A 10,791-nucleotide genomic window follows, 5' to 3' on the forward strand; every position below is an offset into this window, starting at 1 on the left:
TGGCAAACAATTGTTTAAACTAGACGGTAACGCTATCCCGTCGGAGATACCACTATGTCGACAATGTTGCCTTCGCCAAGGTGTAATCTTTGACACAATCACAAGTTTTTATACCATTTATTCAAATAACACAAAATCCCAATCAGGGCTGCTCATGGGGTGCTCACATCATGCACACTTCACTATCACACACTGCTTCATAACTCCCTACGCCCTCGTCTTAAATTTCAATTATGTTTCTGACGTCACGTGCGATTGAAACCCTATATACTCCTATATAATTACGTTATTAATAGCGCCAGTCTCCCACAGTACTTTGTTTCTGAAGATTTAGCCGTTTAATCAAATGCAAACAATTGTCTCCTGTTTTTCTAAGTTTACACACACAAACCAAAGTCAACGTTCAAAATCGTCGGGCTTACAGATTCAAATTAGTCGAAAGATGTTGACATTTTAAATCTCTTGTTTTGCATGATGTCAACTATATAGTTTTTTAATTCGCGTGAGATAAATTAAACGTCTTTGACAAATTAAATTATTAAAAATACGGTGATGAAAATTTTGTTTAATAAAAACATAGACAAAGATTATATCGAAGGTCTAATTATTTACACTAGAAAATTTCTACTGGAAAATTGAAGTCTAAAAACTCAGAGTGGTTTTTCTTCTGATTTAGCGTCAGAACAAGTACCCCAGCATAATCGTAGGCATCTGGTCGTTACTGAACAATTCACACCTATACTAACACATATATTCATCTTCATCTAAAAAACCGCTTTCGTATCATTAGTCTACTTCCATTGGATGGTCATACATTGTCTGGCCATCGGTGTCTAAATTGTAATTTGGAAATAATTCTTCGACAGCATTTTCACTGTACTTCCGTTTAATGTCTTTACAGATCGCATTAAACTGCAAACCAAACTCCATCAGTGAACACCGTCTTCCCTTCATAGTTGGTAACACGTATCCTTGAGCGTGCATTGCGACGATGTTACCGTTCATATCAGGAGAGCCAGGAGAGCCACTGGCACCACAAAATAGACTTGTATCGTAGGGCAGACATTCTTTGTATCCCTCAGTCGCGTTAAGAAGATCTGTGTTGGTCATGTGTACACCAGTGTGAGCACCATGCCTTGCATTAAGTTTTTCACGCCACGAATGATTGCTTACAACAACGCATGTTTCTTCATGCATTTCCTCACCGCCAGGGTGCCCAATGATTATAACTCGCCCTTCTTCTAATCGACGACCTCGAACAATTGAACCCAGAAGAGGGCGGCCGTTAAGACTTTCGTCTTCTTTCAGACATAAGAATTTATAATCCAATTGTAAATTCTCTAGGTCTGGATCTTGTTCTTCATCAACTTCAACTGTGACAACACCTTGCGTTGGGTCGTGATGCAAAAAATCAAATGAAACGTATATTGGCAAGTTGGGATTTTGAGTATCCTCTCTTTCCTTATTGATCATCATGTAAATGTGAAAGTTAGTTATCACGAGCCTTTTCGACACAAGCCAACACGTTCCTCGAATACTTCCGCATGAAATCTGTGCAATAGATTTAACATAAGACGCCAAAGGCCCGTAAAGTCTTGTAGGCCTCTGAGTTGAAATATTTTTATGAACGTCGTCTCTTGCAAAGTTGAGAATTTGTTGATCTGCATCGACAAATTGCCCATCGTTGCTGCCAAATACTTTATTATTTTGATCTAACAAATTATTGTAAGCTGCCGACTTGACATTTTCGGTCATCGATTTACGAATTTTCTCTGTTAGAGTTTCCTTTCTCGACGCCCGATGAGTATACACGTATGTAGCAGAAAATTCTTTGATGTATTTCTCAAGACAAACCAGGTGATCAATCTGCAGTCTTTCTGTTCTGCTCAAGTTGCATATTTACTCCGTTATCAAGTTTACACATTCTAAAAATATTTATTTTTTATAAAAAATACGTAGTTTTCTTTCCGCTTTAATATATCTAATCACTAGTGTTTCAAATTACCTGTAACTGGTTGTGTTTTCTGAAATCGGACCACATTTTTTGAATTTGTTCTTGCTAAATCTGGTTAAAAGTTAAAAAAGTGCATTATCCTTTTTATAACTTATGTAAGCAAAATATTTATTTCAACGGCAACGCATTGCATATTAATTTTGCATTTTGCCACACGCATAAAAGGTACGCTAAATCAATTTTGATCAGTGTTCCTTGGGCTTGAAAGAATAGTTACATGCATACCTATGTAAATCAGGATATTATAAAATTACCTGCTTTTATATTGCCTGCAATAGGAATTGCTGCTTGAAATGGTTCGGCTTCTTTTCACATCGTTTCTTTTGCAGGCGAATCTATTTTTGAGAACGGCAAAAAATAAGAATTATGCATAAATAATTAGTCCAATTTGTATTATGATGTATCCGATGTTGTAATTTTATTAAAGTTATATTCCTCGATTACCAATATCCGAAACCACGCAAACCTGCTACAGTTTTTTAAAAGACAACGGTAGCAAAAAAATTAATGCATGTATCATTCGAAATAGCGTTTTAATTGAATTATCAGGAGAGTCTTCCATAATTTACTTTGTTCTTGCAATATTTTTACTAAAAACAACGAGAAATTAAAGTTTGCGCAAAAGTTTTTTTAGAAAAAAAACACAGAAAAACGGTCGCATAAATATACGCGATTTCTGACCGTGGTCATGCAATTATTGTAAGCTGCTGCGTACATCCAGCCAATCAGATTGAGATTCCGCCAGTTCTGATTTGTAAAAAAAAAACAAGGAGAATTATCATGAAATTCAAAAGAGCGGATAATGTTGGAAATCTTGTTTTGCTTTAATATATTGAAAACATAACCCAACATTGATATCATTTAATTCGAAAATTAAAAACAATATTCAGTTATATACAGATTTGTTATAGCTTAGCGATTCGCAGAAAAACAAAACATCGTAAATAATCACCTGCTTCCTCTTCTACGCGGTTTGCAAGTTTTCGAGCTTTTTCAATTGACTTCATCGCTTTTCTTGTGTTTCCAAGATTGAACCAAGAAACAGCCAAACCAACAAGGGCTTTTTCTTGCTGGATGTGATCTTTATGTTCTGAATCAAAAATATGTCCCGCCTTCTCATGGAATTTAACTGCTGTCTCATCCTCACCAGCTTTACAACATACACCTGCAAAGTTTAGACAAGACAGTCCTTCGCGACGTTTATCGTCTAGTTCTGTAGCAACCTTGACCGTTTCGTTGTAATATTCCTTCGCTTGATTATAGTTCCCAGTTTTGCTTAATATATGTCCAATGGCTCCGTTTGAACGATATTCTTGATTCTTTTCTCCTGCGCTTTTTGCGATTTCTTTTACCCGCTCGTAAAACATTTTTGCCTCTTTTTCACAGCCTTCTATGAAACGGCAGCAATATCCACACCATTCATTTATAATTCCCTCTAAAACTTCCTCACACGACCAGAAACAACTTTTAGAGCTTTCTGAAAACACTCCAGGCCCTCTTCCAATCTTCCAAGATTAACATAACATTTTCCTAACCTTTTCAGACATAAAGCTTGCTCGTATTCCTCATTGTCAGAGTTATCTGTCAATTTCACAGAATAATTCGAGTCAACTTAAAGTAGAAGTTAAAAGCTGTCAGATCTTAGACAGAATTGTGGTATTCTTCGCGGAGATTTTTCAACTAAATTTTATTCAAAAGAGCGCACTCATTAAAAAAGGATATTCGATAGGCCTGGAACCTTACTTGGGGAGGGAGCAAATATTCATGTGTTTGTCGTATGCCTGACTGATTTTTTTATATATGAATATTTGCCCCCACCCCAATTAAGCTTCTAGGTACGGCCCTGAAGTATTGAACGGAAGACCACTGTACGGCACAGCAGATGCAATGTGAAAAATGTTCAATCGTGAAAAAAATTTAGTCCCGATGGAATCTCAAGATTTGATCATCCTCAATCTCGTTCTTCGAACCTGCGATTTCCATGGCGAGGAAAGAAAGGCTCTGGGATAATCGAAATCGGAAGACAGAATTCCTGATTTCCAGCTTGTATTGGGTTTGTATTGTATTACAACATTTAAACGGCGTGAACGACCCTGATTTCGTTAATTCGATTATCTCCAAAGCCTTTGTTCCTCGCCCGAGGAAATCGCAGGCTCAGGGAACAAAATTGGATCATCCGAAGAAACGAACATGTATGCACGGGACGAAGACTCGAAAAGGTACATAAAAACCATTGAAAAATTGCGATGATATATGGAGACATAATATAGCTACCAACTTTTCATTTAGGCTTGAAAAAGTGAAAAAGCTATAGATAAGATTTTGAAAACTAAAACGCAATGTGGCCAACTCTGTCTCAGTGTGTTCTGCGAACATACCTGACAAAAGCTCAGTCTCCTGAGATGTTACAACTTTTTTCGAATTCCATTCCTCTGTAAACGAATCTATCAATCAAAATATTTTAAGGGCACTTAACACTTTTAATTTTGCTAGAACTTTCAGTCTATTACCTTAGTGGTAATGATCTGATATTACATAAAACTCGATTAGCTGACGGTCTCATAGATCTGAATAAAAACTGTACTTCGCTTACGAAAAATCCAGATGATTTCACATGTGTGAAATTTCACATGTGGATTTGGAACTTGTAAAATTTCACTTGCTGATTTAGAACATCTGAAACTTCAGAAGTTTCATATATTCCTTATCCACATGTGAAATTTCACATGTGACATATGTCAAACAATGAAAATTTAATATATGACTTCGACATTTGACAGTGAAGGTCCAGGCAAAATGAATTTCCCTCGGCGCCCTTCATCCCAATATATAATTACTTTACTGTGTAAAGGTTGCAATTACCAAAATTTTATATGCAAAAAGTACCTGCAAATGACAATTCTTGAGCTACGTTTTCCGCCAACTTATCATGATACGTGTGTCCTTTTTCAGCTGCAATTTTCTCATAGCATTCAATCGCACCTTCAATTTGATTGTTTACAACATAAATATCCCCTAAACCAAAATAGGCACGTATAGCATAATCTCTATCTTCACGCTGCTTTGAATTTTCCAGTGATTTTTTATAGTACTCAATTGCAGTTAAAAACTGATTGCTCAATCTATAAACATCTCCTAACCGAAGATATGCATATGTTTCATTGTCTCTATCTCCTCTTTCCTGTGCAATTTTCAATGATTTCTCGTAGCACTCAATTGCCGCTTGAATCTGATTGTTCAATCTATAAGCATGTCCTAACCCAAGGTATGCAAGTGTTTCATCATCTCTATCTTCTCGTTCCTGTGCAATTTTCAATGATTTCTCGTAGTACTCAATTGCCGTTTGAATCTGATTTTTCAAACTATAAGCATCTCCAAACCCACGATATGCTCCTGTTTCATCCTCTCTATCTTCTCGTTCCTGTGCAATTTTCAATGATTTCTCGTAGTACTCAATTGCCGTTTGAATCTGATTTTTCAAACTATAAGCATCTTCAAAACCACGATATGCTCTTGTTTCATCCTCTCTATCTTCTCGTTCCTGTGCAATTTTCAATGATTTCTCGTAGTACTCAATTGCCGTTTGAATCTGATTTTTCAAACTATAAGCATCTCCAAACCCACGATATGCTACTGTTTCATTCTCTCTATCTTTTCGTTCCTGTGCAATTTTCAATGATTTTTCGTAGTACTCAATTGCCGTTTGAATTTGATTATTAAATCTGTAAGCATATCCTAACCCAAGATATGCCAGTGTTTCATTCCCTTTATCTTCTCTTTCCTGTGCAATTTTCAATGATTTTCCATAGTACTCAATTGCCGTTTGAAACTGATTGTTAGATATATAAGCATCTCCTAACTTAATATATGCACTTGTTTTATTTTGTCTATCTTCTCTTTCCTGTGCGATTCTCAGTGATTTTTCAAAGTACTCAATTGCCGTTTGAATCTGATTCTTCAAACTATAAGCATCTCCTAACCCAAGATATGCAAGTGTTTGATACTTTCTATCGTCTAGTTCCTGTGCGATTCTTAATGCTTTTTCGTAGTGCTCAATTGCCGTGTGAAACTCATTGTTGAATCTAAAACCATCTCCTAACCCAAGATATGCTCCTGTTTCATTCTCTTTATCTTCTCGTTCCTGTACACTTCTCAAAAATTTTCCGTAGTACTCAATGGCCGTTTGAAACTGATTGTTAGATATATAAGTATGTCCTAACCCAATATATGCAACTGTTTCATTCTCTCTATCTCCTCGTTCCTGTGCAATTTTCAATGATTTATCGTAGTACTCAATTGCCGTTTGAATCTGATTGTTCAAGCTAAAAACATCTCTTAACCCAAGATATGCATTTGTTTCATTCTCTCTATCTTCTCGTTCCTGTGCAATTCTCAATGAATTTTCGTAGTTCTCCATTGCCGTTTGAATCTGATTATTAGATTTATAAGCATGTCCTAACCCAAGATATGCATTTGTTTCATTCTCTCTATCTTCTCGTTCCTGCGCAATTCTCAATGCATTTTCATAGTACTCAATTGTCGTTTGAATCTGATTGTTGGATCTATAAGCATGTCCTAATCCAAGATATGCACTTGTTTCATTCTCTCTATCTTCTCGTTCCTGTGCAATTCTCAATGATTTTTCACAGTACTCAATTGCCGTTTGAATCTGATGGTTAAATCTATAAGCATGTCCTAACCCAAGATATGCGAGTGTTTCGCTCTGTCTGTCTTTTCTTTCCAGCGCAATTTTCAATGATTTTTCATAGTACTCAATTGCCATTTGAGTCTGATTGTTGTTCAATCTATACGCCATTCCTAACCCAAGATAGGCAAGTGTTTCACTCTGTCTGTTTTTTCTTTCTTGTGCAATTCTCAATGATTTTTCATAGTGTTCAATTGCCGTTTGAATCTGATTGTTCAATCTATACGCATGTCCTAACCCAAGATATACACGTGTTTCATAGTCTCTATCTGCTCTTTCCTGTGTAATTTTTAATGATTTTTCGTAGTACTCAATTGCCGTTTGAATCTGATTGTTCAATCTATAAGCATGACCTAACCCAAGATATGCCAGTGTTTTATTCTCTCTATCTTCTCGTTCCTGTGCAGTTTTCAACGATTTTTCATAGTATTCAATTGCCGTTTGAATCTGATTGTTCCATCTATAAGCATGTCCTAACCCAAGATATGCAAGTGTTTCATTCTCTCTATCTTCTCTTTCCTCTGCAATTTTCAACGATTTTTCGTAGTATTCAATTGCCGTTTGAATCTGATTGTTCAATCTATAAGCATGACCTAACCCAAGATATGCAAGTGTTTCATTCTCTCTATCTTCTCTTTCCTGTGCAATTTTTAATGATTTTTCGAAGTACTCAATTGCCGCTTGAATCTCCTTATTAGATGTATAAGCATGTTCTAAGCCGAGATATGCAACTGTCTCATTCTCTCTATCTTCTCGTCCCTGCGCGATTCTCAGTGATTTCTCATAGTACTCAATTGCCATTTGAATCTGATTGTTCAACCTATAAGCATGTCCTAACCCAAGATATGCAAATGTTTCACTCTCCCTATCTTCTCGTTCCTGTGCAATTTTCAATGCTTTTACGTAGTACACAATTGCCGTTTGAATCTGATTCTTCATTCTATAAGCATCTCCTAACCCAAGATATGCAACTGTTTCATCCTTTCTGTCTCCTCGTTCCTGTGCAATTTTCAATGATTTCTCGTAGTACTCAATTGCCGTTTGAATCTGATTGTTCAATCTATAAGCATGTCCTAACTCAAGATATGCACGTGTTTCATTCTCTTTATCTTCTCGTTCCTGTGCAATTCTCAATGATTTTTCATAGTACTCAATTGCCGTTTGAATCTGATTGTTAAGTCTATAAGCCCGTCCTAACCCAAGATATGAAATTGTTTCATTCTCTCTGTTTTTTTGTTCCTGTGCAATTCTCAATGATTTTTCATAGTATTCAATTGCCGTTTGAATCTGATTGTTCATTCTATAAGCATGTCCTAACCCAAGATATGAACTTGTTTCATCCTCTCTGTCTTCTCGTTCCTGTGCAATTTTCAACGATTTTTCATAGTACTCAATTGCTCTTTGAAACTGCTTGTTTAATCTATGGGCATACCCTAACCCAAGATATGCACGTGTTTTGTTTCTTTTCTTTCCTATTTGCACTGGAATTTCTAATGATTTTTCATAGCATTCAATTGCCTCCCTAATTTTCTCTTTTGACAAATAATAATCTCCTCTAGCAATGTTTATCCCAGCCATTTCCTATTTGGCATACAGTAATTTTTCTGAAATTTGCAATTCTAGTCAATCGTTGCAATTGCTGAAGAAGATTGTCGTTGAACAAGCTAGGCGTCTCTAATGTGCTTTTCTATAGGGCTTTTCTCTGTTCACAATACGTTAGAAATCTTTTGTAGTGCTGTGTGCTTTAATTGCTGGAGGAAAAGAAAAAAACACTTATGTCATGGGGTGGGCAGGTTTTGGCGAACGAGTCAGGTGGGGGAGGGGGATCTCGTGTGATATTGACCAACTTTTCTAATGAGTGTGCGATTTTTCCATCCGCGACGAGGGCAACCTTTTGTGAGAAATTTCAGTGCACCTTTATTGCACCCCCTCCAGCACCTCCGGGGTATTCTCGATTTTCATTCATTTACACTGGTACTTTTTTCATAATAATTTAGTTACATTCTTCCGGCCGTAATACAAAATTCGTCAATTATATTTTCCGTAATTTACAACAATTTGCAGGTAATCTTGGCAGTTTCACTAATTTTAGTGTGCTCCTTCAGAAAATTTCTTTTTTATCGCCGAGTTAAGAAATTAAGCGCAAGTGCACTCGTGAATAGGTAACTAGCAACCAATGCAAAGTCGCGCATGGTATCTCTAACGATAAGGTCTATTCTTCAGCAGAAGTTTCATTATCCGTGAAAGTGATAGAGGTGCGCGACTTTTCGCACTTCCTCCTTCCTAACGGCTGCTTAGAATGCATGGCACAGAGACCACGGTTCGTCATTCATCTTTCAAAACCAAAATGTTTATAGGCCTGGCAACGGACTGAGCTGTTTCGGTTTGGTATAAATTTACCCTCAATTGTGGCAATAAAACTTCAGAGACCTAAATCAGCCTACAAACGGGTTGCTAAAAGTTAGGTGCAGACACAGACAGACGTCCCCCCAGTCTCAGAAAATTAAACTAATCTTAGAAGTTTATAGCCCTCTTTCGAAACCAGATAAGTTTTGGGTTATTTATAGTTCAGGTAATGCAATATATTTTCGACAGGCTATGGTAGCTAAATCTTCTATGTAGACCCCCAACCCCGAGCAGTTTTTTCCGGCCCCAACCAAACTGTCTGTGTAATGTTGGTTGGTGTAATCGCACTCTTGTTCATAGCTAATGAAAATCACTACAGTATTACCATTTTGGATACAAAATATAGTTAATAATGAGGAATTTTAATAATTCTAAATTGTAGCTATTATTTACCAAGTACAGTGTATTGTGTGATAAAAACTTGTGTAATATCTATAATGAAGTTCAATGAATCCAGTTGCAATAAATCCAGTTGCAATTAACATACCCGCATTTTGTAACCACTTGTATGATTTTGGCATTAATTGCACTCCTATTGGTTCTATTAAAATGATTATGAGCAATAGCTCGACAGGAGGATATCATGATCTCTAAAGCATCGATCATGAAGATTTTCCTACAAGTTTGTTTCGGAATGTATCAAATGTTTGACACACGCACAGTTATTTTTTTAGCCTGGAATTCTGGTTGCAATTTGGATTATCCGAGAGCCTCCGTTTTCAAGAGATTGTGGGCTTACGACCTGTACGTACACGTACCTTTTTTTTCACTGTCACGGAAGTTCAACTTGTGTTTATATTAGTGAACTATCAATTTAGCAGGCCTTATCCTTAGCCAATGACTTTCGAAAAATAATGCGGGTTACAGGCAAGAGTGTTCGTCATTCTATTTCCTGATATCATATATAGGTATAATATGGCATTTAGGTATAATATGGCAATATCGAACACTAAATATTTCCGTATGATTATCAAACGTAATCGTATGTGGAGTTTGGACAGTCTTTTATTATAGCTCAGTGATGAAAACCCATTAAGGTGTTTACACCTTACCGTTTACCTCCTTAATTTCGAATATTTCCATACGAAAAGTAAAGCATACGCTTGGATTTGACTTTAATATGCATTAATTTTACTGTATTACACATAGAATAACATGGATTAATTTACTTTGAGTCTTCGACATACCTGTCCACAAATGGCTCAGATTTCCGTATTAAAATAATATGACATTATTCTACATATCGAGACGTTGGTATGAACACATAAAATGTGGGCCGTCTCATCCTCGTACGTTTCCAGATTTTCTGCCTATACAGCGTGAGCTAACGTCATCTAAGTTCTAACCATCTGAAGCCGGTTTTCCACAAGCGATATTTTTCGCGCAAAGCGACATTTTACTTTTGTTCCAGAGCTCTCAACTGCAACCATCTGGAACAAATTGTTCAAATACAAAGCAATAAAGTCGCTTCACGCGAAAAATATCGCTACCAGGCTTTAACGAATGAATCAAAGGCCGACAGGCCGAACTCACAAAATTTCTTAATTGGCGCTGGTTGTACTGATAAAAAGGCAGTTTACTTTAGACTATGGTTCAGTGGAAGAATTGGCAAATTAGAATCTTGTATTTTCGAAAAAGTAGGAAAAGTGAGCCAAATGCAGTCAAA

General features: G+C 36.6%; 2 protein-coding genes across 2 annotated transcripts; both read right to left on the reverse strand.

Moving 5' to 3' along the window:
* Nucleotides 1–605: 605 nt before the first annotated feature.
* On the reverse strand, nucleotides 606–2,307 carry LOC114522034 (protein FAM111A-like). Its single transcript, XM_028542640.1, has 3 exons — nucleotides 2,269–2,307; nucleotides 2,006–2,065; nucleotides 606–1,925 (listed from the first exon to the last, which is right to left on the reverse strand). Exon 3 carries the CDS (start codon nucleotides 1,753–1,755, stop codon nucleotides 787–789), a length of 969 nt encoding a protein of 322 aa, XP_028398441.1. The 5' UTR covers nucleotides 1,756–1,925; nucleotides 2,006–2,065; nucleotides 2,269–2,307; the 3' UTR covers nucleotides 606–786.
* Nucleotides 2,308–3,366: 1,059 nt separating this feature from the next.
* Nucleotides 3,367–10,458, reverse strand: LOC114522025 (tetratricopeptide repeat protein 28-like). Its single transcript, XM_028542631.1, has 4 exons — nucleotides 10,313–10,458; nucleotides 4,901–8,470; nucleotides 4,393–4,458; nucleotides 3,367–3,595 (listed from the first exon to the last, which is right to left on the reverse strand). Exons 2-4 carry the CDS (start codon nucleotides 8,295–8,297, stop codon nucleotides 3,450–3,452), a joined length of 3,609 nt encoding a protein of 1,202 aa, XP_028398432.1. The 5' UTR covers nucleotides 8,298–8,470; nucleotides 10,313–10,458; the 3' UTR covers nucleotides 3,367–3,449.
* Nucleotides 10,459–10,791: the final 333 nt, after the last annotated feature.

This window comes from Dendronephthya gigantea, unplaced genomic scaffold (assembly GCF_004324835.1).
Source record: "Dendronephthya gigantea isolate DGI-Jeju-01 unplaced genomic scaffold, DenGig_1.0 000000F, whole genome shotgun sequence".
In the NCBI taxonomy this organism is placed as follows: Eukaryota; Metazoa; Cnidaria; class Anthozoa; order Malacalcyonacea; family Nephtheidae; genus Dendronephthya; species Dendronephthya gigantea.

What these genes read in the sequence shown, in the direction of transcription:
- LOC114522034 (XM_028542640.1), bottom strand. Translation starts at nt 1,755, where the DNA reads ATGACCGAAAATGTCAAGTCGGCAGCTTACAATAATTTGTTAGATCAA.
- LOC114522025 (XM_028542631.1), bottom strand. Translation starts at nt 8,297, where the DNA reads ATGGCTGGGATAAACATTGCTAGAGGAGATTATTATTTGTCAAAAGAG. An exon ending in TCAAGAATTGTCATTTGCAG is followed by an intron (nt 4,459 to 4,900) that starts GTACTTTTTGCA and finishes TTTGATTGATAG; the next exon opens with ATTCGTTTACAGAGGAATGG. An exon ending in GGAGACTGAGCTTTTGTCAG is followed by an intron (nt 3,596 to 4,392) that starts GTATGTTCGCAG and finishes TGAAATTGACAG; the next exon opens with ATAACTCTGACAATGAGGAA.